Source organism: Barbatula barbatula (assembly GCF_947034865.1).
Source record: "Barbatula barbatula genome assembly, chromosome: 1".
NCBI classification, from domain to species: Eukaryota; Metazoa; Chordata; class Actinopteri; order Cypriniformes; family Nemacheilidae; genus Barbatula; species Barbatula barbatula.
The window spans coordinates 3174523-3200489 of record NC_136766.1 but is presented as its reverse complement, the minus strand read 5'-3'; the positions used below and the strand labels follow the sequence as shown (position 1 = coordinate 3200489).

Sequence of the window (25967 nt, the reverse complement as noted above, 5' to 3'; positions counted from 1 at the left end):
TCAACACCATTCATCAAATCAAATAATCCCATTTTGAACTATTTGTTATGAATGGTTTTTTGTTGTTGTAAAATGTTGTTACTTGATCCCACATACTGCGTTTTAACCTTAATAGTAATGGTTTCAACGGAAGTGGGACATAATCTCAATAGAACAGAAAGAGGCTTGAATCTAATCAGTTTGTCATGTAAAGTTTATTGGGAGACCATAAAGTAACCAGCAAACCCGAGACGCGCGTCCCCTGGAGAGCTGCGCGCTCTGAGGGGCGGGGTGCCAGTCTCTCTATTCACTACCATCACTGAAACTCTCATAAAGTGTTCAAGAAACTTTGTTTAAACATTTCAGTTTATCACAAATGCATGCGTGCTCACTCCTGTAAGATCATTTAAAATGAAGTGCGCTCTTGGAGGCTACGTGCACATCTGTGCGTGGATTATTCATTTTCTTACCTTTCCATTGGTTTATGGAAGCCCGTCGAGGTTCAGTCTGTTTCAGGGCAATCCCTATTCAGGCTCGGTCTCACGACAAAGAAACAAGTAAGTGCACCTCTTAAAGTGGAGCTTTTGCTTCGGTTGTATTAAGATGTAGCTATTTTGTGTATGTGCGATTGGATCTGAAATATTACTGCAGAAGCTGGCACCGTAACGTGAGATTGCCTCATACTGGCCCTTAAATTGGCCCTTGGATTTGAATAAACTTGGTCCCAGTCCCCTCTCACTTCTTTTCTTCCCATTTGCGTTATTATGAACACTCAGCATCTCTATAATAACGTGCTCAAACTCGTCTTATTGGCATCCTTTGGTCTCGTAGTTATTTAAAGACGCGCACATGAATTGGGCCAACAATTACTGAAGAAAACGAGTTAAAGTCATCTGTATATTTCAGGGTTGTTCGGATCCGAGAGGATTTGAATTAATTAAATAAATATAAGAATAATATTTATAATAATTACTAAAATACTATACTTATTTGGTTAGTTGGAAATTATGTATTTTTTGTGTATTATTTGTAGTTTCTAAACACGAAGTATTTGGATTGTTATATTTTTTTGCTATGTTTGATTCCCACAGAAACTGGTGCGCGTTCGTGGTGCACAGAAACGTGTCGTGCGCGGTGTTGGCGGCTACTGAAAACATCATGGAGCCGCATTACGCGCCCTGCGCGCCGCATCAGCCGGACTGCGCGCAGCGGGTGATGTAAGTGTCTCCAGGGAGCGCGCGGTGGGCGGAGGGGCTTTTACTGGTCAGCAAGGAACCCGTCCGGCTGTGTGATGCTTGAAGCCTTTGATCAAATGATTTAAATGCTGGAAAATGTGGTGCGACAGTTTGGTGAATCAGTTAAATAATATGTAGTTATGGAAGCCAACTATCGTTGGTTCATGATCGTGCGCGCACACACCCATTTATCTTCGCTGATCTGTGTCTGGCACACACATCCAGACTTCAGTATTTTTATTAGAGGAAGTGACCAGAGATCAGATTAGATGACATTGCTCTAGCTTGGAAAAGCAATGCAGTTCAATTGTAGGCCTACCCAGTGACTTTCAGGGCATCTTATCAGTATCCAAATTATTTATGACTGTTGATCTGCCAGAGGCTGCTGAGACAACAGTCTTTGTATGAATGTGTCAGCACTTCTCAAAAATCAATAATGTCAACCATGGGAATTCTGTTTCTGTACATATACTGGTATTGGGTGTGACTGGTTACTAAGTAATTAGTAACTGTAATTGAATGACTATTCCTTTAAAAATGTAAAGTACAGTCACTTTGGATGTAATTGAACTAAATACTGTGCAATGTATACATTGCTGGAATTTACATTAAAATTCAAAGTCTAACTTTAAAATGCATGCATTAATGTATCTTTCTCAAATTTGCCAAACCTTAAGTCAGTTAATAACAGTACTTTGTGGTTTATATATTATTTATATTATATAATATTTGAATGAATTAAGAGCCTTGTCACTCACTTAACAACGGTTGATATTGGATATTTCAAAGTAATAAGTAATAAATACTTTTTGGAGCGAGTAATTTGTGCAGTAATCTAATTACACTAATGTTATTAGTAACCAGTAATTACTTTTCAGAGTAACTTACCCAAAACTGCATGCACATTTCTTTTATTGCTTATTTGAATGAAACCCTTCCGAACTGTTTTGCGATTCTAGCTGTACATTGCACACATGCTTAAGCTAATCCAATGCTGCACTCCAGATGTGTGTAGCTGTCAAGAGTAAATCACAATAAATGATGCACATAATTCTTCACTGTTATTTCACTGAAATGTTTGTTTACAAGGCGCTAGAAAGGAATGCGTCATATAGCAAATCATTAGCGTGTAGATAAAAGTATGTAAACTGCCTTTGTTGATTTCCTGAGATGGGGTGTAGGTTTGAAGCAGGTCAACACGCGTGTCACAAATCATAGTACACTGAAATTAGTACATCAAAGGTGTCTTGCATAGTACACAAAACATCATTTAGCATGTAGTGTAGGTAAGCTGAAATATAGTTTAGCAGTTTGTTTCTTTCTATTTGATGCACAGAAATATGAACCTTATCTGTAAAGATGGTTCATATTATATTTTTATATACAGTATATACAATTGTACTCTACAAAATGCTGGCTTGTTTCAACCCATGGTTGAGTAAAATATGAAACATTTCTAGCTTCATTTAAACCAACGTTTAAATTTTTCTACATTTGATCCGACCACGGTTTGAAACAAACCAGCTTTTAACATCACAACATATTGCTTTTTTAGGTATCATACTCGTTTGAGGACGATATACAAAGTAGGATACAAACAGGTGACAGAGCTGGAGTGGAGGTGTTGCCCGGGGTTTCAGGGTGATGACTGTATCGAACTGAAAGATGTCCCACCAAGAACTCACGTCCTTGAGGAACCACGTCAGTCCAACAACGGACAACAACAGAGCGTGCTCGGTAAAGATGTTTAATTGTTTTGGGTTTCTAAAAAAGTACGACTGTATCATTTATTATTTTTTTGGCTTGGTTGTTTCAGGACCAGAAGTTATCTCTGGGACACACCCATGGGCACTTCATGGGCATCGCGGACTGGCTGTTGATCCCTTGACGCAGACAGGACAGCACCCACACGAGAGTCGCCGAGTTCAGGTGTTAGAGGAAGAAGTAGAACGTCTTACTCAGACAGTCCTTGACCTCCAAGCTGCCATGCCATCGGCTAATGCAAACCTGCGGATGGAATTACAGGAAGATGCCAGTAAGATCTTCGAAAGCATGTTCGGGAACTTGCGACAACCGCAGGATGTCAAGACGGGTGGAACTGAGAGCATCCTGCTCCCGTACGACCTTCGTGGGTCACCGGTGGCAGATGAGCTCCAGAATCAAGTCACTCACCTCTCCAACACGATCAATACCAATGCAAACAGCATCCAAGATCTGCGAGTTTGGATCCAGAAAATTGACGGACAGCTTCATCAACTAACAGAGACAACTGCCTCACATCAACCTTCCTCCACAGCTTCACCCAATGAGTGTCCATGCCAGTCGCACATAGACGAGAAGATTTCCGCCCTCCGTACAGAGCTTCTCGAAGGCATGGACATCAAACTATCAGACCTGAAGAATGCATGTGACTACAAGGTGATGTCGGTTCAGGAGCAGTGCGAGGAACAAGAGACTTCATACATGAGCTTGGCTGAGCTTCTCGACTCCAAAGAGACCGAACTCCGCAAAGAGATTCAAGACTTGCGTCTTCTTCTTCCTAACACAACCTCCTCCCCAGGACTGAACAATGCTGAGACCAAGCAGCTAAAGGACAACCAGCAGATCCTGACTGATGCCATCAAGCAACAAAACGCCACCCTTGAGCAGATCGACGCACAGGGCCGTGTTCTGGAGATGAATGTACGAGGTGCGGAGAAACTTTGCCTTAACCTTGAGGAAAAGTTGAGAGGTGAACGACTTAAAGAAGAGAAAGAACAAAACCAAGCATTTGAAGAAAAGATCAATAATGTACAACGGAACGGAGCAGATCATGACCAGCGGCTGGAAGTCCTGGAGAGACGCTCACAAATCCTGCAGGATGAGTTGGGCACTCTTGCTCATAAGATGAACGCCGTCCCAGTTCTCAACCAGTCCGGAACTCTTGAGGGTCACAATGAACGTGTGCAGCAAAAGGCTGAAACACTGGAGGTGGAGTGCAGGGAAAGACAAGAGACAACAATGAAAGACTTGCTCAACGCCCTTGATAGACGTGTGGCGAGCATCGAGGGTGTTTGTGGCCGCTTCGAGCCAATGTCAGACAGTCTGAAACGGATTAAAGATGGACTCAACAAACACGTGAACGGCCTGTGGACCTGCGTCCGCCAACTTAACAGCACAGTGCTCACACATACGAGAGACATTAACACGTTTAAAGCCAACTCATCACGATTCAGGCAGGACGGGATCAGCATGATACAATATACAGGTACGTTTTCTGGTGATGATGAAATAACCGTGATGCTTTCATCTGGAGACGCAGGGCAGTCCTGCTGGAGAAGCCTGAGGTTTGTGAGTCTTGCTGAGGACCAAAATAGCGAGTTTTTATTGTCAATTTGCAACTTTCGCAGATAAGATTAATAAGGTGCAAGAACCTTGATGTTCATCACGATGTGAGAGTTTATATAGATTTGTGTGAAGTTTAATGTGGCTTTTCAGCAGTAGCACATCTGCTCCTAACTGCAGAAGTCTCTCCAGCGATAAACCGCTTCACTGAACTTTCCAAAAACTATTTAGTATCCTGATGTCCTTGGTCTTCGCCGATGTCGAACGCTTCGCGGTCTGTTTGTATTAGCGCTACTAGTAAAACACATGTTTTTGTCTTCCTCTGGGTTTTGGTGGCTGAAACACCACACATGAGGTTGTGTTTTACACGATCGTACTTAATGTTGCTGTTTACAAAGGGATTTGCTTTACGTACACAAGAATGTGTGTGTATTTGAGCAGGTAACTCCTGGGGGATGTCGAGTTTCCCCTTCGTCTAGTAATGATGCACACATGTCACAACTGAACGGGCTCCAGAATTGAGCAACGTCTGGCCCCTGTCCCGACAACATTGTGTGTGTGTGCGCATGTGGGCATCTGCTTCTCATTTGCCGATTTTGTGTTGGCAATTTTTAAGATGTTCTGGATACATTAGTCAGAGTTCCACCCATGGTGGAGAATAATGCATACGGTTTCAACACACACGGTGACAGGGTTTAAATAAAGACTTTTATGGCACCGCTAGTGATTTTCAGAATAGTTTGGTGTGCTGTAAATCCAGAGTACAGACACAATGGCTCTTGGAGGATATGTCTCGTGTTTGCTTGTGTTCAGTACAGAAATCCAATGATTCACGCGTGTTCATTTAAGACATTTGACTTTAGTGTTTACAAGCATCCGGGGCAAACAGATTTAGGCACAGTTTTACAGACAAAGCTTAAGGCTGGTCCCAGACTAAAATGAATGTGTGACCTGTCTTAACTGAATATAACTTGAAATATCTTAAAATATATCTCTGCCATTGTTTTACCTCGAGATGCACACCAGTATTGTATTCTTCTGAGGTATTTTCATAAATATCTTTATTTAACTAAGGCATAGTCCTGCCTTAAGCTAAGCCGTGTCTGTGAAACCGGGCATATAACCTTTATTTACACTCAATCCAGTCTGTTTTAGGTTAATGCTATCATACTACGGCTTTGTTCTGAAACCTAGTGAACGACCTTGCTGTCTGCTGTCTACAGGTACTTAGGCAGCTGCATTTGAAAGCATCATTTACTATTTGTAAAGCCCTCACAATTGTACCATTTCAATTTAAAATATTGTGCGAGTTTATTTGTTTTTCTATATATTTGTCAGCCATCTTAAATTCCTGTAGTGAACTTTTCCGGGTGTATTGTGGCTTTGCCGTGAAGGATAAATATAATTCTGCAGTAGAATTTGGCTAAAAGATATGTTTTTTCTGTGAATGAGTAATTGTTGGGAGCGACTCCCAATGGGAGTGAAGTCATTCATCTCTGTTCGGCTGGGGTTGTCAGATGATCAAGTTTCTTATTTTACGTGAGTAATTTCCAGATTTTTTTATGATATGTTACTGCTCCTAAACAAGGATGGTTTTAAAAATTATGCTGAAAATGATATCCAAATACAGTAGGCAAACGTTTACAATATATATCTGTTAAGAGCATTCGCTGATAAAGTTATATTTGAACTCATTTTGCATTACTGTACTTTATATAAAACATTTTAGGTGGCATAAACTGATTCAGGGTCAGACATTAAAGGGATAGTTCACTTAAAAATAAAAATTCTGTCTTCATTTTCTCACCGTTGAGCCGTCCCAAATCTTTATAAATGTATTTTTTCTGATGTACACAAAGAAAGGTATTTGAGCCAAACAGTCCTTTAACCCCATTGACTTCCATAGTAAGAAAAAATACTTATTAAATATATTTTGAAGAATATAGGACAGCAGACATTTCTGGGACACTCCTACTGTGGTTGTCGATGGGGTCCAAGAACTGTTTGGTTAAAAGCATTCTTCCAAATATCTTTTCCGTGTTCAACCAAACAAATTAATTAATATAGATTCGGAACATCTAGAGAGTGTGTAGTTCATGACAGTATTTTCATTTTGGGGTGAATTATCCCTTTACAATATCCAGCAACTTTAACTTTAATATATGTTACTCCAACGACCAGAACATCTCCTAACAACCTTAAAAGGGAACTCCGCCGAAAAATGAGAATATGTCATGAATTACTCACACTCAAGTCGTTCATCAACCCTAGGACCTCAGTTTATCTTCAGAACGCATATAAAGATAGTTTTGAAGAGGTCCGGGAGCTTTCTGTCTCCTCCATAGACTGCAATGTAACCAAACGTCAAAGCGCTGAAAGTGAGAAAAGACATGTTGAAATAGTCCGTGTCCCTCCAGTGGTTCAGCTATAATTGTATAAAGCGACGAGGATACGTTTCGTGCGCAAACAAACACCCCAAATCATAAAATGTATTTTGAAGCATGTTATTAACCAAAAACTGTGGGTCTCCATTGACTTCTATTGTACGAACACAAAAAACCAATGCAAGTCAATGTGGACCAACGGTTTTATGTCACCAACATTCTTCAAAATATCTTCTTTTGTGTTCTGCAGAAGACAGAACACCACGCAGTTTGAAAATGACAAGTGGGTGAGTAAATGATGACAGAATTTTCGTTTCGAAGGTGAACTATCACTTTGAAGGCGCTTAAATCTCACGTCGTTCCAATCCCGTATTACTGTTATAGAGGATGCTGACTAAATGACAAAACGTCTATTTTTAGGTGAACTGTTTCTTTAAAAGTTGCCTAAATGTTGAGATCTCTGGGTTTGGATGAGTCTGAGTGTGTGTATGAATGTTCTGTGTCTGCTTGAGGGAGAGCAGCTGTGAGATATACAGCACTCTTCTTGTTTTCACTCACTTGTTCTTCTTGACCTCTGACATTTGACCTGTGAGATGAACTTCCTCCCGCACATCCCGTCTCATCGCTCACACATACACGTATTTATATACGTTTTATCTGAAGGCTCTATTCTAGGAGAGTGTGCATTAGTTTATCGTCAGAATGCTGATACGAACTATTGCAATATTGTTTGACATCCCATAATGCCTCTCTCTCATTCTCTCTCTCTGCAATTGACAGATGGCATCTTTATTGCATTCCTTTCTAAAGATAAACACCTTTACAATGTGTGTGTGTGTGTGTGTGTGGTCTATGATTCTTTTTTCAGATACAATCTCAACAATGTCGCAAACTGGGGCTCAGATTTGTCACGTATGCAATCAAAAGTCAATATTATTCAAGATCTCAATATGAACAATAGGAACATTTCTCATTAAATCCAGGTTGTTTTACCTCCACAATATGTTCTGGCACGAAACCCTAGATGACGCAGTCCTGTAAGTCTAACTCAATCGGACATATAACTTTACCACACGGCCCAGCTGATTGGTTCCAGCCAATGAGCTTGCTGCTCAACGTTTAAATCTTGGCGTTAAGTGATTGTCGTAGCAGTGCAGCGCGCTTCAGAAACCCTCCTCCTTCCCCAGCTCCACCTGCATAGATCTGCTAGCTACAAGTTGATCGTGTACGCTATACGGGGGTTGTATGTGCAGCATTCCTTACATGCACACAGCAGAATGTTGTGGATGTTCAATGAGCTGAAATCATCTCATACCTGATCAAGATCCTTTATAAAAAAAAAAATCGGTTCCGTCTTCACTACTGTTTTGTCTTTTTCATTGAAATAAAATCCAAACGTTTGAAGAGGATTCAGTGAATCAATTGCATACATATGCATGTCAGTGTATGAGTCAATGCCGCTGTGTGCCAGACGTCTGTCACGCGTGTATGACATCATGTGAGCGAGCTCAAGTAGGGTGTGACATTTGAATCTCTCACCAAAAGTAGTGATGCTATAAATGTAAAGAAGTTTAGTATAAAGGCTCTGTAATCGTTTACTCATCCTTGTGACATGTTTAACCTGTTTAAATTTCGAAACCTCATAACAGATGAATGTTGGAAGAATATCCTGACTCTTTTTATAATGTATGATGTAACGTGGATCCATTCCAATATGAGCAAAAAAGTATCGTAAGTAGAGCAAATGATGACATCTTTAAGTTATCATCCACTTAAAATGTTCGTCTGTCAAGTTTTGTTAAGGTTAGATTTAGATCCATTGGACAAAAGACGACCGGGCCAAAAATGTTAATTGCCTTGTAAAAACGTATTGTTGTAACTTTCCCCAAGACCGTCTCTAGATAATAACAGATCAGCTGAATGCTGGGAGTTTTTTGAAGCAATTGAAGTTGTATGCCACTCCTGTAGAGTGTCAGGCATTCATTTCTTGCTACCCTTTCTGTCCGTCATCGCTCTTTTCCAGGTGTTCATGAAGGTACACCAGCTGTAAATGTTTCCATGGAAGGAGACCTGTCGCTCTCACAGCGGCCCGTGATTATGTCAGGGGAGGCGGGGCCTCCTGGAACCAAACCCTCATTGCACGCCCCTCAGGGCACCAATGGGAGCATGACGCACGTTACGGGCTACGCCGGAGCACCTGGTACATGCGTTCAGATGCACTCATTCCACCGATTAAACTTAAAATGAATTTGGTCATCTCACAACATTTCATGTTGTTGTTAACAGGTTACCCACAGTCTCCTTCGGGTGGGCTCAGTCCAGATTCTGTGTCCGGTATTTAACACAACCGAAGACTGTGTTGGGGAGGAACTAACCAAGTTAACCTTTAAAAGCGTCGTTTATTTCGTCGAAAGCTAGTCAGTCCTTACAGATAGATTCTGTTTTACAGTAGTACCAAGATATTTGGAAGAACGTCTGTAACCAAACGGATCTCATCCCCCATTGACTCCCGTAATATTGAAATGCCCTACTATGGCAGTAAACAAATCCATGAGGGATAGAGAGTTTTCACAGTTTACTAAACATTCCCTTTGAGTTGTTTATCTAGTTAGCAGTGTTATTTACTTTTTGTATTTGAATATAGTTTTCTGTATTCAGACGCTTGAATTACATTGCATCTGACTTTGGTCAGTACTCTATCCAACACTGTCTAAACAAAAATCACATTTCTATTTATCCAATAGAAACAAAAATATCTCATTTCCCTTTTTGTCATACAGCACAGATTCCATTGAAGACGGTTCATAAAGCCTCAGGTACAACTAAGGTTTATCTAGAATACATTAATAAATCTGTCGTTGGGTGACGGTCAATGTGTGCGTTTGTGCAGGTGAAGTGCGAGCGATGACACGCGTGTCGTTTTCGGCCGGTCTGACACTTCTGCTGTTTCCTGGTGAAATGGCCATCATCCGATTTAACAACGTTCTCTTAAATGACGGAGGTCATTACGACCCAAAAACAGGTGCACTTACACTCCTCTTGGTTTTCATTAAAGGAATCGTTACTGTGAAATCTTCGACATCATTATTTTAATCTGAATCTTCACATTTCTAGGTGTTTTCACAGCACCAGTGGATGGACGGTACCTGCTCAGCGCCGTTCTAACAGCACAGACCGGAGAGCCAGTGGAAGCCTATCTCTCAGTAGCCAATCGCAGCATCCAGAAGCTCTACACCGCTGGAGTGGGGGGCGGAGCCGGTGAGGGATGTATCTGTGGAGGGTCCGCCTCTGTAAATCTTGCTCTTAATCTGAAGCGAGGTCAGAGGGCGGGGCTTGTGCTGACCTCGGGGAAGCTGGCGATATCGGCGTCTAGTGAGATTCTGTCTTCATTCAGTGGCGTGTTGCTTTACCCAACAGTGGCCAAACGATAGCCAACGGCAACACTTCCTTTAACAGACAGACGTCTAAAACCACTTCGGATATTCTGGGATTGAAAATCTAATAGAAAGATTTGAATGGCATGAGTCGTGAAGTTTATGTCAGTGTAAAAGAAGAATGAACCAACAAATATTAATAACGCGTATCGTTTTAAAACTAATAATTTTTTGTTTAGTTTGTTTTTCAATTTAAACTTTTCATCATTGTTGAAAAAATGCGAAAGAGAAACCTTTTCACCAACTGCCTCCTGGTCTTATGGACCTTGTATAGACCACTTCGGGAGACGTAGGAAACGCTGGTCCAGAAGAAGTGTTTTTGTTTTTTAACACTACACAAACAATGAGAAGATTTATAACCACGTAACAGTTTTAAACTGATTTTGTTTTATGTATACTGTAAGATTTAAAAAATCTGGACACTGAAGTGCTTCTTGATCAGTGTTTACATCTTGCGAAGTGGTCTATATTTTCCTTTCGGAACAGAAGCTTAACAGAATGAGTATCCATTGAAAAGAAAAACTACTAGTGTTACTCATAACTTAAACCCATCCATCCATCCATCCAGTTCTTTGTTTACGAATGACATACTGGATTTGAGTAATTCATGAAAGATGTTTTATGTGTTTATATATAAGGTCATGTTGAATATTTAATCACTGGTGCTGTCACTTGTACACAAACAAGACTACTGTATGCAGAATGTATTGCTGATTCTCCATATTTTTATTTTCATCGACATTTTGTAAACAACATGAATTTGCAATCGTTCCAGTCAGACAAAATGTGTTTTTCTGGTTTAAATGTCATGCTCGTTTATATCTTCTTATAGTGTCTTTACAGCTTCATATATTTTGTGCAGAAAAGAAACGTACAGCTAGGCTTTGTACACCAGCGAAGGCATTTTAATTGATATGATAAGTGCTGCAAATAAGCTTCCTGTTATAAATTAAAGCACTTTTAACAACAGCGTATTTGTTTTGTGATTCTTCGAATAATCTGTATAATACAGCTCGTATTAGTTTACAATACTAGCAGTCTTTTTACTGTTGTTGTGATAGGAAAGATTTGCCACGAGCTTCAATAAGTGTGTTTCGCCAGCAGCTCTGTATTTACATCCCAGATAGCACAATCCATCTGGCTTACGTCTATTTGACGTCTGCATTTACATCTGCAAGACATCTGGAATACATAGTTTGCTCATCTGCAATACGTCTCGGAGACATCTGTAATACGTCTGCTAAAGATCTGGAAAAATCTGCTGCGTAAAAACATCTGCCAAACATCTTAGAAAGAGCTGCTTTACATCCATTCTAAATCCTAAACGTCTTCTAGATGTCTACATGACGTCTGACAGCAGACGTTTCCGAGACGTATTGCAGATGAGCAGACTATGTATTGCAGATGTCTTTCAGATGTAAATGCAGACATGACGTAAGCCGGATGTATGCTGTGTGCTATCAGGGATACAACATCTAAAATAGAAAAAAAGTGCCTCTTTGTTGTCAAAGCAAATCGTCCAGACAAACTTCAGAAACTGGTTCCCTCCAGAAGCAGAACGAACTGAATTCTGGGTGGATGAAGGCTGAGGTTTGCTCTCTGTCCAGCAGGGGGAAAACATGATCTACCAGTTCACTCAAACGCTTGTATCTGACACACAAACATTAATATTCAGTCCAACAAATGTTTAATAAACGTGTAAAGTAAAGTGAAAGTTGCGGTGTGATCTTACGATGTCTTGAGCGTTACGGACTGTTCCTGATTTACTTCTCCCCTCGTGTTCACTGTGAAGATGCGACATGTAGGAACACCAGTGTGTTTATAGGCAAACACATCCTGAAATACACAAAAACAGATTCCACATCTGAACCACTTTACAACAACATGATAAACAATGTGAATCTCAGATGCAGATGAATTTGTACATGCGTAGTGTCCCGATATGGGTCACTGATACTGAGATATCTGAGGGTCATTATTAATAATCTTACGCTGCTAATTTTGTAATTGTCTAAGGTTCAGGCCATTCTCATTGAGTACATAATAACTGCTTACATTGCGGCGATTGCCGAAGGCCGCATAGATTGGCTGTGAATTCGGAGGGAAAAGATTCTTAATGTCTGTCAGACACTCAATCTTAAATATCTCCGGCTTCTTCTCAATCACCTCCCTGATAGAGAAAGAGGGAGAGAGAGAGAGAGGAATGCACTTTATCTCACGTCAGTCATTTCAATGTATAAATAAAGTGTCAAATAAAGCATCTGTGTTTATATATCTCCGATGATAACCGGCTGACATGTTCTGCATGCCCTCATTCATGATGCGAAATGTAAAAACCTTTGATAAGATTCTCCAGCTTGTCGGTGTACCTGTGGAAAGCAGAGAACAGACTGCTGGGTGACAGCATCAGGGGTCCTCTTGGTAAGATGATGCCTTCTTCATTAACCCAATGTAAATAACCTCTGGTCATGCCCGCCATGCCAATCGCCCGTGCAGAACAATAGAGAAACTTATAGCCATTCCTGAAGAAATAGTACATGTTAAAAATACATACAGCCGTGTGTCGCTTCAACTTAGTCTTAGATGTTTCTTCTAAAATTTCAATGTAAATGTCTTCGCTCATACAGTTTCGTATGCGTTTGTTAGTATTTGATGCTCAATTGTACGGTGTCCGTGTGTAACTGATTGACACCTATTTATTTTTTAACATGCGCAAATTTCGGACTCGATGTGCAATGGCCTTTGCTTTCAACATGTCAGGTAACAAAACCAAAGTCAAGATGAAGAACAATTTATACTTGATAAAAACATAAAAATAAACCTTGTCTTATAAAAAGTAGTTAGTAAACAGTCCCTTCATTCTCCATTAGTTATTAACTGTACATATACAGCATTGGGAAAATGAAGAGACCCTTTTAAATTATTTTCAGTTTTTCCAAATGTACTATTTATATGTGTTTAGGCAAAATTATCATTTTTATTTCATTCTGTGAACTATTAACAACATCTTTCCCACATTTAAAATAAAATAAAAACTTGAGAAACGGGTCATAATAACAGAAAAAAATGTCATATATATATAGGAAAACAAGTTCAAATATTCCCTTTTAAGCAATATAACAGTCATGTTTATAAGTTTATTTAGGAATATTTAAAAACGTATGTGATCACATGAATTCATGTGTCTTGTCGTGCTTTCGGTCTTTCATATTGCTTTTGGATGACTTCATGTCACAGGTTTGAATACGTTGAAATGAAACTGTGGACTGGAATGACCACAATACATCTAGAAATGATGATTTGAAAGATTGAATCTCTTCATTTTATCTGTGGCTGTACTTAATATGTATAATTGATTCAAGTTATGTGATGCATTCAAAATCTATACATAATAATACATAGATCACATGCATTTTTTTATGTCTCTAACACTGTGGATTTGTCCGTGTGTGTGATCTTACTCATGTACGGTGTGGTAAAGTTTGGCGATGCCCTGATGGGTCCAGTCTTTACCGAGCTGAGGAAGAAACTGACCTAGTACATCAGACCTGTGAAGGAAACAGAACTCTGGTTTTGAATAAAGCACACACAGATCAATCATTTCCTTAAAACATTTTATACTTTGTGATCGTGCCGTCAATATCGGAAATGACGATCTTGTCACTCCAAGCCCACAAGTAGATGGTTCCTTCACATCGACATGTGCCCTGGAACTGCGTCGTAATGCTGAACACAATATCATTGGGTCCGTCTTTGAGCCCAAGACTGGCCTGAAACACACAAACACGCACAAATGCGGACATGAGCCTGTAAGAGGTGTAAGTTGAGAATATGAGATGTTGTGTGTGAAAATGATCTCACAATCTGCTCTGATGAGAGTCGCAGGGATTTCTTATACGAGGGAGTGTGATTGTTTTCTGACGCGGCTGGGTTCAGTTCTCTGGATTCCTCTTCACTCGAGCTGTCCGCTGTCACCTGTCTGAGAAACATCACCATCTGAGCTCACGTCAATGGATTTGTATTTGTGTTTGTAACTACACCATATGAACACTGGAATGATAAAAACACTAAAGCTCACTGTGAAGGTCTGTTTTCGTCTGGGTGGTAAAATCCTCCTGTGTTCTCTGGATTCGTTGTCTCTTGTTTTGTGGATTGTGACTGAAAGAAGAATAGATTGAATGTGAATATACAAAAAGCACCCGTTCTTCTTGCATGTGCTGTGCACTTATATACGGTATATACTGCGAGTCTTTTACAGACCTTATTCTTTCTCCAGAACCACCAGCCCTTCGTCTTTTTGGGCATTTTTTCTTTAACCCAGGCCTCCACGGTAGCCTAGACAAACACATTATCTGATCAGCCGCTTGTCATGTATTATTTTTATTTGTACATTCTTATTATCACAAAGTCGAACCTTGGGAAGATTCTTCTGAAACGCTTGCATGCTGAGAATCAACGGTGCCGCCAACATCCAGTTGTAATATCTGTAAACAGGACACATCCGATACAGTTAATACACACAAAATGTTATGTATGAAAAAAAGTTTATTTTGTTTATGTCTTAATTATACACCGTTGATACAGTACCAGTCAAAAATTTGGAAAGGCTTGACTGAAATGTTTCTAATGATCTTTAAAAAATGATCTCCCAATCCCGCGTTATATCCGCTGTTTATAAAACATTCTTCACCGAAATGCGGAAATGCACGGGTATTTGCATACTGTATGAGCCGATGACATACTTCCTTTAAGATCCCAGCCAGGCTGTTACATCCGGCACCATAGGGAACAAGGATTACGATCAACAGCGTGAGTCTTATTATTCAAACACTTCGCAATACATCGACCATAAAGGAGAAGCACTTCAGGCGATCCGTTTCATATCAACAAATATGAAAGGAGCAAAGTGAACTTCACAGAGCACTTAAAGATCACAGAGGCACTTAAAGTCCCCGTGAAGTTGCGTTTGTTTTTACTTCCGATTGAAAAGGAATTTATAAAGAGAAAAATAGTGGCCGGGGCTCTCGTCTGTATCTGCGATTTGATTGGATGCATAAAACGGCGTTGCATTTTGAAATGGATCAAAACAGTTGAAGGGGAGGAGTTAATAGATGCTCCGCCCAAGCCGTCTAAAATACGTCACTTAAAATGGCAAGTCATTCAGGAAGGAAGTGCACTCTCAGATTTTATTTTTATATTATGAAGGCACACGAATTATATGGCTTTTTAATCGTTATCACTTGGTGAGATATCCACTTTGTGCTATGTGAGCGGAAGTGACCTAGCTGGCTGAGATGTTAGGGAAGTGATCCCATATGCATACACCCCATAGTCCAATAAGGGACTGAGAAAAGTTACGAAACGGATTTTCATGTTCGAAAAAACTTTGCGAACGCTGGGGAAGTGTATCGTGGACACAAATACTACGTCATACCTCCAACTCGTTTTTTGACGAGTCTAACATGTGAATCCGCCAGAATGCATGAAACACTGTGGCACTCCACCTTTAAAGATGCTAAAGCTCTTATGTATGACACACATACTGTTGCTTTAACTTGCTAAAGTCTAAAAAGTGACGTTACTGCGATGTGTTCTGAAAACTACATGCAAGTGCAATGTGAACATTAAAAGACGTTTATGCCGTTCCTGAAGTCTATTGATTTGTTTAAGTGTCTATAGTCTAAAAGGAAGACCTAACAATAACAGCTTGGATTTATGTTAGAAACTGTATGTGTTTTGTTTTGTTTTGTAAAACCCAGGTAAGGATTGACTTTACCGGTTGCCGATTTTCACCACCAGGTTTGGATTGTCAATGATGTTTGGATTGTCTGCAAACTCCTGATATGTGACTATATGCTCCAGAAATGTCTCTACAGAAGGCAATACAAACATTACAAATCAAACATTAAGGACTTTTAAAGTGGATTCATATTTCAGTCTTTATGTGTGTTGTAGATTTTCGTACCCTTGTTGATGTGTGCATCATCTCCCAGACCTCCACACAGAGACAGAGACACAGACAGCAGATCGGCGGCCGGTTCAGATGAACACTCTGTTCCGCTGTCTGCGGCTGTGCCGCTGCTTACTGACTGTGGAGATGAAGAGCGTTCACAGTCTTCCTCCCAGTGTCCCCCAAACACATCACTAACATCAAAACACCAAAACATCATGATTGCTCTTTCAAAGCTTTGTACAGTCTGAGTCATGTTTACAGTAAATCTGGGATGTTAAGTTACTTTTGTATAAAGACTATGGAGGTTTGAAACGAATGAAGATTGTAGAATCCATCAGTCTTATTAACACATTGTTTGTACCTCTTGGGGAAGTAGCGAGCAGCTACGTGTGGTTCCAGCCCATGGAGGTCATCCAGGTAAATGTCTTCAGGTCCTTGATGATGACTTCTCTTCCTCACAACTCGACACAACACACATCTTACTCTGAACATATGCTATACAGCCCACAATTCATGATCACAAATACAAGAGATCAGAAATTCTAGCACGCTCTTCAGTCACAAATCTATTTTTTTCTGGTGTACAGCAAAATATGTTTATGAAGAAATTGGGGTTTTGGATTACTGTGGACAAAATAAATCACGGTAACAATATTATTTTAAGTTGAATAAAAATCAATCAATCATAGTATCAGTCAATTTCCATCTTTATTGTTTAATTTTAAGTTGTTCAATATTGTTTTGGTATAATGAGTAAAAATACAAAACACAAGACCATTGTGTGGTCAAAACTTGAAATGGGCGCTGAAATATTGATATGTACTATATATAACCGTGGTTTATATCATCACAGAAGAGAAGAGCAGTGACAATATTCTTATCCTTACCTTTTCTCTTGCAGTGTTTTTCTGAGACGTTCTGAGACTGAGGTGAGATCTCCTTCACGCCTCCCAGCGGATGATCTGAAGGTTGAGGACCGCCCACCGGGTCTGATGATGCTTTGGGAATGTGAGGCTCCAGTTTGGATGTATGTGGAGTCAGTTTGTTCGGATGATGTTCCAGCAGGTGTGTTTTCAGGTGTGTGTTCAGATGTGTCTGATGCTGTGATGCAGGACGTCCCGTGTGGTGTTCAGAATTAGATGTCTGTGGTTTGTTTGTGTGGGGTTGAGGAGTTCTGGGTTGAGGTCTGAGGATCGGACAGACACGTTCAGTAGACGGCAGACCGCGTGTCATTACATCATCAGTGATGACTCTGAAGTGTGTGTTCTCTGATAGAGTAATGCTGCTGGTCTGAAGGGATTCTGCTCGATCTCTCTGAATGACCTGCATGATGTTTGCCAAAGAAGTGAGAAAGCAATGGTAAGAAGATTTTAAACCATGGTAAAATGACTGTAAGACACTGCTTTTATACATTGCAGCTACTGAAAATTGACAAAAGCATAAGAGCTTGAAAGATTCAACTGTGATTTCTCAGAAATACAGTTTATGCATCTGTTCATAATTATTATTTTTGCTTAGTATATATGCGAAAATACGCGATGTATATTATCTATCCCAATACACACTATCTTCAAATCCATAATTATATTTTATATATAGCTGGGGCCAAAGGTGACTAATATTTGCTTTTAAATATAGTCTAAATAGATTCAGTCAATATATATTTATGGCGTATGCATTCAGATATGTTAAATATGGAGTAAAAATAAGAAATATTGTACAAAATGAACAAAAAACACATTTGGTTAAGATATTTATTTGAAAAAATATATCGCCAAAAAGTCAACAGAATTTTTTTAGTTTTTACAGAATTTTCCCGTTATTTTGTTTACAGGTTTTTCTACGTATAATGTCATAAAACTTGAATTTTATTGATATTTGTTTAGAAATGTTCATTTTTTTTAAATACGGCCAAAAACCGTAAAATTACAGAAAAATACAACAAACAGGAAACCATGTCATTTTACAGGAAAAACGATTATTTAACAGTTTATTTCCGTTTAAATATTTTTGACAGAATGGAATTGGGGTCTTATTCAGACAAAAATACATAGAAAAACAAAAAGCTCATAAGAAATAAAGCAAATATTGAGCAGATATAGATCAGTTATTAATATGTGGATTTTCTCTTGTTTTTGACCTGTGTTAAGCTATTCTGTTTACACCCAGAGACCAACTACACAACGCACACAGATATTCAGATATTAGAGTTAATATATACCTTTGTAGATTCTGGCAGTTCTCCCCACGTCCACTGCATATGTGAGTCTTGATCAGATCTGTCTGAGGATTTCTTCATTAGTTCTGAATCACTCATAGGAGAACTGGCCTCCTGAATACTTCTGAAAAAAATAACTCGTCACCAATGATTCAATTAAAATATATGTGTATAGCACTTATAATACATACTAGTGCGGAGACATACAGAATAACGAATGCATGAAAGTGAATTTGTGAAATATATACTATAAAACAATTGTCAGTAACTTACTGTAGATTTAATTTACAATTTAGTTTTTAACATAAACTTACCTAGTTCTTATATTTTCTTTCATATAACAAGAGTTCATATCTCAGTCACTTTTCTTGTTATGTAAATGTATTGTAAAGGTTTTACACATTTGAAAAGAAAACAAGAAAAAATGCTTAGAGAGGAAAAATCTACAGTAAGTTACCGGCAAACCTGCTGGAAAACTACAGCAAAGTTTTTCAGTGTAAAACAAATAGTATTGTTGCGAAACAAATGATAAGATACACATTAGTGATAATAACTATGAAAATAATTGTCTGTAGGTTTCTATTTCACCTCACTTGGAATAATTTCAAGGCACTATTCTTTAGAAAAGTCTGCTTTGGAACGACACACATTGTGTATTTGCGAATAGACCGAAAATGAGTATGAGCACCTGTCTGTTGGCCAGTCTCCATTAGAGAGAGGATAGCTGTCGAACCGTCTGAGAGATTGTCTTACTTCACCGCCCGACACCCTGAAACCATAAAACACATCAACGATATCCCTTGAGTGACTTTATTAGTGTGTTTGTGTGAATCTTAACAAATCACGAGAGCATGTGAAGTTTTCTGGGTGGGATGTGAGCATTCGTGTTCAATTAACGTCAAAAAGAAATACTGGTTTGCCGCAGGAGGGTTTTTCCTCTGTTCTGTCGTTTTATGTTTTCTTCTTTTCCTTTTTTTCTTTTTCATCACAGTGCTGTCATCCTCCGCGACCCCGCCCTCTACGCGTGACCCAATCGCAGCTGACTCTTCACCCCAGAACACTGCGTCACAGTCTGATGGGATGGGTGATGTCACCAAATGGGCAGGAATTGACTCCTGTATAATGAATTAAAAAGATTGATGAGAAATAAGATAACAATTATGAGTATTAGGTTATCATATACTAACACTGTCCTGCTGGGTCTCTTGTACAAAGAATGCTTCTCCATTATCTCCCAGCTTCATATGAAGATCTACCGGTGAGCCATTGACTTCTATATCGACCTGTATGAAAAGAGATCATTCATTTCATTATTTTAATTTCATTTATTTTAATCTAGTGCCGGTTTTATTTACATTGCAGAATTATTTTCTCCATTTGCTTTGATAGACTAGAGGTGACCTCAATAAGTGCAGGCAAACGATACATAAATGATGTAGAAATATTTATGTTCCTCCTGACTTAGGTAAAGAACCAAAATAATGTAAAGCATAAAATACAACAAAAACTGTTGTGATAAGAAACCCTAACAGCGTGTCTACACCAGACGCGGCGCCGCGCGATGCAACAAATGGCTTATTATAATGGGATCGTCGCACCAGGTCGCAAAAACTTTATATTATCGTTATTTTGTGTTATCCATAATATTTGTATTATAATTTGTTTATTTTGCATTCCGTAACATGTGGCAACATGTTTCAGAAGGGTGCATTACAAATTAAATGAAATACAAATATAAAATCAAAACAAAATTAATATATTGTCAAATATAGATTTAAGGTCATTTAAATAAATACAATTTTTAATATAAAATGAAGAAGATGAAGAAGAAGAAAATGACAGTAATAATATATCTATTATAAAAATCGAACGTGGTAATTGTTATTTATGTTTAAGGAGTATTAATCATAAATAATGCAAGTGACACTAAACACAAAATTTGGTCTGATACTGTATTTCAGTAACTGTAACATAAAATTGATATTGCTGAAAAGTGTTTGAGACTTGTGCTCCGACCACTTTCATTTACTCTCATTGAGATGAATGCTATCAGACTCTTTTTAGACATCAAACTTTGATGTCTGCTTGAAGATACACCGCATGTTGTGAGATACACACACTCACCACTTTCTCTCTAGAGCGCAGGACCCTCAGTTTGCCAAAGCGGACGTGGAAAGGTGAGCACAGGTACGTCCCATCCGGCTGTCGTATCACCACCACATCAATACAGCCCGAGAGAGTGGCCTGATTTAAACCTTTATACAGTTCCTTCACCGTCACCAACACCTGCCCGGCCAACTGACCCACATAGTTCATACTGCCCACCTGAGACACACATACATACACATTCAGTATATGTACGGACAAAACTCATTTCCCTGAAAGGGACAAAAGCAACCAGTGACAATTGTGTCCATTTCACTGATGTTTATGCAGACAAACCACAGACAAAATGCATAAATGTACAGTATATAAATACGGTAGATCTGATATTCATACCTGTTATTTCTGGTGATGTGTTCATCTCATATTTCCATAGGTGTGACTTGGTGCGAACATTTTCAGAAACCAAATTTCTACTCAAGAGTATTTGTTAGTAAAATTCATCTGACTGATGGCAATATTAAAGTTGGCTCGGGAAATGTATTAATAATGTCAACACAGCAGCATGCAGCCGCACGAACACATTATGTTTGACATTTTCACTTGTTAGGGCCCGAGCACGAAAGAGCAAGCCACCGGCTTGCTCTGCAGTGCAGAGCCCTATTGTTTCTGTGTTGTTTATTATTCTTCTTCTTCCGAATCCGCTTTGATCGATAATTTGAAGGCCTAAACATGCTCTAAAACTCACAATACGTTGCACGCGCATCAGACGTTGCAGAACTTGGCGTTTGATATGGGTTTTAAAACTAGGCGTGGCAAATGGCTCTCTAGCGCCACCTAGAACTGCCCAGACCGATCCGCAAAAGGTACATGCACCAAACTTGGTAGACACGTGTAACACCCCGGATCATGAAGAAAAGCCTCTTAAAATTTCTGTGTTATTGCGCAATATTTTGCAGTTTCAAGCTGTCGTACTTTGACGAACTCCTCCTAGAGTTTGTATCCGATCGACGTCATATTGGTGTCATTCTCATCTTAAGGCCTTTGCGACGCTAAATTGCGGAGATCTAGAGTTTTCATGGGGAATCGTGACCCTGGCGGCCTGCCAAAGTTTGCCGTTTTGTCATGAACAGGAAGTTGATGTAACTCAGGCAAATAGTGTCCTACAGGCCACAGACTTCACACATTTGTTCAAAGTCCTGGGCTGAGTACATCTACATGGTAATATTCAGATAGAGTTATAGCGCCACCAGCTGGCAACAGGAAATATGACACGTAAAAATAAACAACAATGTCCGTGGTGGCCTGACAAAGTTTGATGTTTCGCCATGAAACATGAAGCTATAGTAACTCAGGCACACGATATCCGACCGGCCTCAAACTTCACGTGTTCGACGAGACTCCTGTCCTGAACACATATCCACGTCAGTGTTCACCAAAAGTCATAGCGCCACCATATGGCAATAGTAAATATGGCACGGAAAAACCTATAATGGAACTCCCTGTTTGCAAGTTGCATACATTTCACTGTTCCTCATGCCGACGGTTGTGGTTGAACATGATTGCGGTGCATGCCCGAGGGCCCGCACATCGCTGCTCGCAGCTTTAATTTTTGTTTGTTTTTATTCAACCCAGTTTGTTTTATATCTAATATACCGAGAAAGCTTGATGCATGTAGTGTGGTCATGTAGTTCCTATATCACAGGCAACACAAGTTTGAATTATTATTTATATTTTGTACCAAAGAAAACAGTAAATGTGTGTATAACGTAAATAAGTATAATTAAGAGGATATCAAAAACGTACGTTTTATGATGCTTGACAGATTATTAGTTACGGTTCAATCATTTCTCTGAATTTTTCTCAGTTTTTATTTCTCCTTTCGTCTTTTAAGGTATGTAACATTTATCTCAACTTGTTGGAATAGAGTCGAATCATGTAATTTGTGGTTGTCTTTGCGACCAATAAAAATGTACTTGAATTGAGGAACAAGACTGAATAGAGAAAAATCATGAAATGTATTCAAAAGAAGAGTAAGACATCCACTGTGTTCTCATGCATTCATTGAGAAAGTTGTTTTTACATTTCTCATTCAAACACATGCATACTTTTAGCACACCCATATGATTCACATACACTAGATGCCAAACATGAATCATGTTGACGCGTGACACAACAGACGACACGATCCAGAAACAAGACACACACCAAACCACATCCTCTGACAAACCATCTCACACCAGACAAAGACAGATCTTCTGTATTGCTTATAGCATAACAGTAAGAAATAACATTTACATTTAGTCATTAAGCAGACGCTTTGATCCGAAGCGACTTACAAATGAAGTAAACAATGGAAGCCAATGGAAATAACTGCCATCTAGCACCCGTCTGTGCTGTATGAAATAATAAGCTCATTCTTTACCCTTTAAAACTAAAGACATGATGCTCTAGGACTAATTCAAGAATAGAACAGTGAGTCATGTCTGTAGTTTTTAAAGGGCTTCGATTGGCTTGTGTCGGTCAGGTGAGCGGTCAGGACACACTTTCTTCTGCCCCGTTGTTGTTGGAGCGGGTCAGGAGGGTTAATACCTTTCTAGTGGATTATCTGCAAATCCTCTGAAGTGAAACACAAACTCATTTCTGCGTGTATGAAACACCAAACACAACACACACTGAGATCCAGCTCTGTTCAATTGTTTCCACACGGAAACTGAGCTCGGTTCATTTAATAAAACTTCAATCAAAAACACAATTTGAAACACAAGTCAGATATGAACAACGCTAACCATAGTTTCCACCACAACACTATGAACTGACATGAGCTCTCTGACAGTCATCACAAACAAATGAAACATAACAACAAACATACAGATCCATAGCAGCGGGACGTGGATGGAAACGCTCTTTGATCACTTTAAATATCAGGCATTTGTTTTCAATAAAATTCATTTAAGACTTAGAATAAATTTGTATTTGTAAAGTTTAGATTTAGGGTGATGTAATATATCAATAAGTTGCCATCATTGTAATCATTTTTATAAATGTAATTTACACTCTGCTATTATTGCACAATGTTTAATTCACAACAATACTGAGGTGAAAATATAAAGTTATCTGCCACTATTTAAAAGTATCCATAGCATCTAACTACCGCTTAATCCAAAGAAAATACAGCTATTTTCAGTTAGTGTAAAGAGCATTGCTGCCTTGGGCGGGCTATTTGTACTTAGTGTAAATAGACACTCCGTAAATGAAATGTCTTTTCAATAACATCCATTGAAAACATTAATAACGTTACTGTTTTTGTTTTAATAACGTTACTGTTACAATGACAAAACAAGTGCATGGTGACGTCACGGCGTTAGTGATGGTCAAGTGTCACGAGCGGTCTTTTCCAAATGGATTTCAGACTTTTTCTACAGAGCATTAACGTCCTCATGCTTTCTGAGTTTTGCATGCACGCAGTTATTTCTTTATTTGACCTAAAGGGGATCCACAGGCAGAATGTGAAACGTTAGGGTTGATTTCTATGTGCTGTGCAGCATGAAGTGTGTTTTATGACGTGACTGGTTTGCCCATGCTTTATTATAGGCTGATGTTTGCGTGGGTAAGCTAGTTTCGTACAACAGATTGTGCTTTTGGCTGTGTTTATGTGTTTGTATGCTGTATCCTATAACAACACTGGCATCCTTCTTTATTCTAGGCAGAAATACATTTTTGCCTCCATTATTTATTGACATTAAACTTAGTGGCTTGACCATAGCACAGTCATAACTTCTGCCCTGGCAAAAACAACAACAACACAGCAGCCGCTGTTCAAAATACAGATTATGCTATATTTGTTAATGGTTTGTAGTAATCACTTAAAAAAATTCTGTAAGCTGGAGAAACAGAAATATAACGCAAAATATTTTTTCCCTCCTGTGAAATGACAGATTATCTTTAATAGTCAAGTAAAAAACAACTGAACTGTAAAAAATGAATCTTGTTAAAAAACTGAACTTTTCTGGCAGCTGGGGCGCTAGAAATAAACGTAAAAATGTCCCTGTAAAATTACATTTCCCCTAGTTTGTTACTGTAAATTTGCTGTCTTTTTCTGTAATTGTACGTTTTTTGACCGCATTTCAAAAATACATAAAAAAATAGTAAAATTCAGTATTTTTTGTTTTACATTTTACGTGGAAAATCTGTAAAAAATCAAATAAACAGCAACAGAAAAATTCTGTAAAATTCCGTGGTTGTTTATTTTAACAGCGATGTTTCCGTGCAAAATAATGATATTAGCTGCTCACCTGAGGTGTTGATGTTTGAGCTCCAGCGTGAATGATAAAAGACACTTTTAGTGCACCTGCTCAATGCATCCTGTGACCGACCAAACACACACGCACACACACACACACACAAAGCATGTGACTGTAAATCTGCATGTGACTACAGCAACATTATTAAGATCCTAAGTCATGATTAGAGCTATTACTGAACAACAATTATACATGAGCTGCATTTCATGACACAAGCTTTGTATACTCATGTCAAATAATAACATGGTTATTTAATATGAGCAAAATTGTCAGCAGCAGTTTTATTAGGTAACGCTATGAGGGGAATGAAGAGTATACCTTATACGTATATTGAGGTTGTTTATACTTAAAAAGCCCTGACCTCCATTAACTGGCTGGCTTGTAGAGATGCAATGTTGTGATAAGGTACTGGCTTTCAGGATCGACATGCGGGAAGGGTCACATGGCCGGTGAGCGTGATGTCAGTTTAGTGTTTTTTCACTTAAACATCCATGTTTTTTAACATTTACTCGTCACTTTGTTTTATGATTTGACGTTGGGGATCACGACATGACTTCCCGTCAAGGCAAATCGTCTGGTGAGCAAGAGACGAGGACGATGTGCACTTTAAAACTTTGCAAGTTGGATAATATTCAGTCAGAACTTTCCAGATGTTTTAATTGCGTGAGAGAGCTATGTGATAGATATTCCAGCTCGAACAGTCATGTCGGTAAGGCGGAGTAAAACTACGACAAAATGTGCTGCCGGATCGACGACCTTTGAGGAAAAGATGACAGATTTGGAGGACCTGAGCGATAGGGATAATATCCGTGTTACCAATTCTCCCTTTGCAGGACTTTATATGTCTGTGATTCCAATATGTTTTGTTATTTTACAGCTAAACTATGACAACAGATATTCTCCATATAGCTACTTGAAACATTAATGCGCTATAAGATCCTATTATAAACACGTACATGTTTGGATTACTTGCAAAGGCATTAGGTGGATCCAAGAATCACAACTGAAGAAATCGGACATCCAAAAATGCTCC

The 25967-nt window shown here is 39.0% G+C and overlaps 2 protein-coding genes across 4 annotated transcripts; one reads left to right on the top strand and one right to left on the bottom strand.

Moving 5' to 3' along the window:
• Window positions 1-390: 390 nt before the first annotated feature.
• On the top strand, window positions 391-10353 carry emilin2b (elastin microfibril interfacer 2b; the record flags this gene model as incomplete). Its single annotated transcript, XM_079463129.1, has 9 exons — window positions 391-536; window positions 1071-1196; window positions 2770-2951; window positions 3031-4461; window positions 8946-9122; window positions 9209-9256; window positions 9703-9738; window positions 9813-9944; window positions 10037-10353. 9 exons carry the CDS (start codon window positions 391-393, stop codon window positions 10351-10353), a joined length of 2595 nt encoding a protein of 864 aa, XP_079319255.1.
• LOC306912211 (phosphatidate phosphatase LPIN2-like) lies at window positions 10265-25044 on the bottom strand. 3 transcript variants are annotated; one of them, XR_013788309.1, is made up of 21 exons: window positions 24926-25044; window positions 20652-20852; window positions 19715-19810; window positions 19440-19642; window positions 19216-19296; window positions 18531-18651; window positions 17197-17632; window positions 16671-16770; window positions 16322-16500; window positions 16133-16226; window positions 14771-14840; window positions 14617-14691; window positions 14435-14514; window positions 14218-14335; window positions 13978-14126; window positions 13818-13904; window positions 12726-12878; window positions 12412-12526; window positions 12089-12192; window positions 11503-12006; window positions 10413-11434 (listed from the first exon to the last, which is right to left on the bottom strand). XR_013788309.1 is itself a non-coding variant. In XM_079488166.1 (20 exons), exons 2-20 carry the CDS (start codon window positions 20841-20843, stop codon window positions 10387-10389), a joined length of 2487 nt encoding a protein of 828 aa, XP_079344292.1. In that variant the 5' UTR covers window positions 20844-20852; window positions 24926-25044; the 3' UTR covers window positions 10265-10386. The 3 variants fall into 3 exon arrangements, 2 of the variants coding, with proteins under 2 accessions (XP_079344292.1, XP_079344291.1); XM_079488166.1 differs by lacking the exon at window positions 11503-12006 and having other exon boundaries at window positions 10265-10420; XM_079488165.1 differs by having other exon boundaries at window positions 10413-12006.
• Window positions 25045-25967: the final 923 nt, after the last annotated feature.

Excerpts from the sequence above, each read along its gene's own strand:
- LOC306912211 (XM_079488165.1), bottom strand. The coding sequence starts at position 20,843 with ATGAACTATGTGGGTCAGTTGGCCGGGCAGGTGTTGGTGACGGTGAAG. Across the intron at positions 19,643-19,714 it reads AAGAGACCCAGCAGGACAGT|GAGTCAATTCCTGCCCATTT; the intron begins GTTAGTATATGA and ends TTCATTATACAG. Across the intron at positions 19,297-19,439 it reads AACCCTCCTGCGGCAAACCA|GGTGTCGGGCGGTGAAGTAA; the intron begins GTATTTCTTTTT and ends TTATGGTTTCAG.